This window comes from Piliocolobus tephrosceles, chromosome X, assembly GCF_002776525.5.
Source record: "Piliocolobus tephrosceles isolate RC106 chromosome X, ASM277652v3, whole genome shotgun sequence".
Taxonomy (NCBI): Eukaryota; Metazoa; Chordata; class Mammalia; order Primates; family Cercopithecidae; genus Piliocolobus; species Piliocolobus tephrosceles.
In genome coordinates, this window is record NC_045455.1 from 3,813,426 (window position 1) to 3,817,686 (window position 4,261).

At 44.1% G+C, this 4,261-nt stretch overlaps 1 protein-coding gene across 1 annotated transcript in view; it reads left to right on the forward strand.

Moving 5' to 3' along the window:
* Positions 1-4,261, forward strand: part of COL4A1 (collagen type IV alpha 1 chain) — a 152,480-nt gene that overhangs the window by 138,177 nt on the left and 10,042 nt on the right. Inside the window, exons 47-49 of the mRNA XM_023217643.1 lie at positions 325-423; positions 1,442-1,654; positions 2,493-2,670. Coding sequence (XP_023073411.1) covers positions 325-423; positions 1,442-1,654; positions 2,493-2,670 — 490 coding nt within the window. The remainder of the gene's footprint in view (positions 1-324; positions 424-1,441; positions 1,655-2,492; positions 2,671-4,261) is intronic.

Here is a 4,261-nt window from a genome sequence, read left to right on the forward strand (position 1 = left end):
ATGGCTGAGAGGGAAAGGCTTATCCAGTCTCTCATTCCCTCCACATCACCTGCCTTCTCCAAACCAATCTGCCAAACAGTGAGAAACCAGGGAGAACTCAGAACGAGGTGCCCAAACACACCCCCATTTGAATATCCAGCTGCTTCTGCCAAGTCTGTACTCGGCTTTGTGGGAAGCAACTCCTGGCTGTCCAAGAAAACGTTCTCGTCTGCAGTGAGACTTTACGCTTGCCTCCTTCAACACTGAAAAGGACGTTTAAGAAGGGAAGAAAGAGATACAGCCTACTGCCATACGGGATCATAAATTATTTTTCCTCTGCCTCAGGTGTTACAGGATTGGTGGGTATACCTGGACCTCCAGGTATTCCTGGGTTCGACGGTGCCCCTGGCCAGAAAGGAGAGATGGGACCTACCGGGCCTACTGGTAGGTTGCGAGACTTCCAACCTAATTACCCTCAACCGGGATCTTTGGGATGGAAGCAGCAGACCCAGGCATGGGGAAAGCTGCAAAATGAAGCTGGGTATATTACTTGACAGATTTCCGAAGAAGTCTATTTCTTAGAAGAAATAGGATCAAACAGAAGAGCTGAAGAAGTGTCCCTTTTTCTGTGTAGAGACAGATACTGATCAAAGCGTATGCTTCCCAGATGTTGTTGAAAGGCAGCCAGTAGTGGTGGCCCATGTGGTTTCCTAAGTGGGATGTGAGCTGCAGCTATGAAAATTCTATTGCAGCAAAGGACAAGGGAAAGTCGAAATGAGTATAATGCCATCTTTGGCCCAAAGGCGTGGGATAAACTTGATCTCCTTCCTTAGGAGAAGGGACACTGGAGTGTTCCATGAAGGCTATGATGCAAAAGGCTGAGGCTGCTGACTCACTGAACAAAGAGCTCAGCCCAGCAGACTTGCGCACAGTTAGGCACATGGCACAGTTAGAGAGGGGACAGAAGCAGGCCTTGCCTGAGAGGTCCCGTACTGCTCTATTTGCATACGTAGGCTTTAGGCTGCTATGGAAGAGAAAATGCCTTAAGATGAGGTTGTGTAATAATTCTGTGATCATCCTCCTCAACAGGAGCCCTACACTTCCATGTGAATGACATGCACGGTCACGTCATTCATTTATTTTCATTTATTCATATGTCCATTTTCATATATGTCATATATTCATTGAACTGAATTGTTCAAGCATCTGCTCTGCGCCAAGGACTGCTTATAAAAATATCTTGAGGTGGTAGGTGAAAAGAAAAAGTTAAGACACCATGAAGGAAGCAGGCGGCTGTATTTAGTTAGCCATGCATTCTTTTTAGACTTTTTTGGTAACATGAATTGGTAGGATACTTTGTGGAAATATAAAATACTGAAAACTCTTTGGAGAAAATGATTTTGAAAGCCTTCAGGGGAGCGTGTTTGCAATTAGGGAAACTGATTTGTCTCCTATCTTCCAGGTCCAAGAGGATTTCCAGGTCCACCAGGCCCCGATGGGTTGCCAGGGTCCATGGGGCCCCCAGGCACCCCATCTGTTGATCACGGCTTCCTGGTGACCAGGCACAGTCAAACAATAGACGACCCACAGTGTCCTTCTGGGACCAAAATTCTTTACCATGGGTACTCTTTGCTCTACGTGCAAGGCAACGAACGGGCCCATGGCCAGGACTTGGGTAAGAAGCCTGCAGATCCACACATTCATTCAGTGTAGGTGTGTTGAGTGCCTTCAGTGCACAGCACTGGACTCGCCTCTGCTGCTGCGCTGAGGGCAGTAGCCAGTGAAAAAGCAGCCCGGCCCCATTTCCCTGCATTGATTACAAATAATCAGTTCAACAGCTGCTGTGTTACTAATGGCAAGCCAAGAAATGTGGAGACTGAATCTTCGAAAATCTTTAAATTAATAAAACTTTAGATCTCATCTCCAAATTATCAAGTAGGATCAAGATTCCCGGAGTGCACTTAACAGCTTGCATTAATGCAACTTAACCATTGCTCTTTGTAAAAAATGTCCACGTTATCCTGTCTGAAATTCTGTACGGCTGCTGAGCTCTGAGCTCTGCTACTCTGGTTTAGGTCAGCAGAAAGCTACATATCTGTCCTCATTATCTTAGTCTGCCCGAGATAACCTCCACCAAACTGTGTTTTAATTTTCTCTACCTTTAACTTTTATCAGGGTTAGAATCAGCAAGCTGCTATAGAAAGAGCATCTCTGCATTTTCTGCAAAACTGTTGTTAAAGACATTGCCAAATTTGTTACTGTCCATTGTATAATGAACCGTATGTTAAGCTCCTTCTAGAATTCAGCTTTAGGAAAAGGTTTCTTTGTGCTGGTAAACTGGTTTTGTTTCCTTTCATCAAAAATGTCCTCCTACAGAATCCTTTATACATTTCCATTTCCGTGATTATGTTGATTACATGTTTTTGTTTGTTGTCCAGCTGAAATCCACTTTACATAGAGATAGATTGTGAATTATAAAGAAAGCATCTCACATTGTCTTCTCCCTTGTCTAGGCACGGCCGGCAGCTGCCTGCGCAAGTTCAGCACGATGCCCTTCCTGTTCTGCAATATCAACAACGTGTGCAACTTTGCATCACGAAACGACTACTCGTACTGGCTGTCCACCCCCGAGCCCATGCCCATGTCCATGGCACCCATCACGGGGGACAACATAAGACCATTTATTAGTAGGTGAGTCGAGCATTTGTAGGAACAAATGCATAACTGAAGAGGAAAAGTCTCTAGTCTGGACAAACATATTTTTTCTATTTTTCTCCAAAACATTCAGTCCTTTGCCATTTAGTTTATTATTTGTGATATCTGAGTTTTGTAATGGAAATCAACCACAAAAATTATTTGACGTAAAAGTCAGTTGGCTGGGCGCAGTGGCTGGTGCCTGTAATTCCAGCACTTTGCGAGGCTGAGGCGAGAGGATCGCTTGAGCCCAGGAGTTCAAGACCAGCCTGGGCAACATGACGAGACTTCATCTCTCCAAAAAATACAAAAGTTAGCTGGGCGTGGTGGCGCGAGCCTATGCTTCCAGCTACGAGGGAGGCTGAGGTGGAAGGATCACTGAAGCCTGGGATGTTGAGGCTGTAGTGAGCTGAGACCAGGCCACTGCACTCCAACCTGAGCAACAGAGTGAGACCCTGTCTCAAAAAGAAAACAAATAAAAAGTCAGTTATTGTGTTGTAACATTACGGTGCAGAACCATGGCGAGATAATGCCGGGCTTGCAGAGAGACTTTCTATTTTACCTCCTCACTGTGGTGGTTAGCTTTCCTCCCATGAGCAAAGTAATGTCACTGGATTCTTCAGCCAGTGTCAGAACAGTCTTTCTCAATCTTTCTTTTTTAAAAAATAATAACTTCCCCAAGGAGCCTTTTAAGACATTGTTTTCTGAATCATCCCTGCCCCTATGAATTTTTTTAGAAATTATTTTTAATTTTGGTAAAATGCACATAACGTAAAATTTACCATCTTAATAATTTTTCAGTGTACAGTTCAGTGGCATTAAGTACATTTGCATTGTTGTTTAACCATCACCACCATCCGTCTCCAGAACTTTTTCATTTTCCCAAACTCAAACTCTGTCCCTATTAAACACTGACTCCACATCCCTCCTCTGGTGACCCCAGTTCTACTTTCTGTCCCTGTGAATTTGACCCCTGTAGACACCTCATGTAAGTGGAATCAGATGATATTTTTCCTTTTGTCACTGGCCTATTTCACTCAGCGTAATGTCCTCAAGGTTCATCTACATTACAGCATGTGATAGGATTTCTTTCGTACTTAGGGCCAAATAATATTTCGTTGTGTGTAGGTGCCACGTTCTGTTGATCCATTCCTCTGTCAGTGGACACTTGGGTTTTGTCCACACCTCAGCTATTGTCAACAACGCTGCTATGAACATGGGTGTGAAAATATTTCTTTGAGAGCCTGCTTTTAATTTTTCTGGATGTATACCCAGAAGTAGAATTGTGGGATCGCAGGGTAATTCTATTTTCAGTTATTTGAGAAACCTCCATGCTGTTTTCCACAGTGGCTGCCCCCTTTCCATTCCTGCCACAGTGCACAGGGTTCCAGCTGCTCCACGTCCTCACCAGCACGTGCTGTTTTCTGCCTTTTTGAGAGTAGCCATCCCAATGGGTGTGAGGTGGCCCCTGTGAAATTGTGGTACCGCAGACATACTGTATGTCTCCTCTGTTTGTGTATTGTATGTATATCTGTGCTTTGTACATAAAATGATACAGATTTATACATTTAAAAATCATACAGTAACA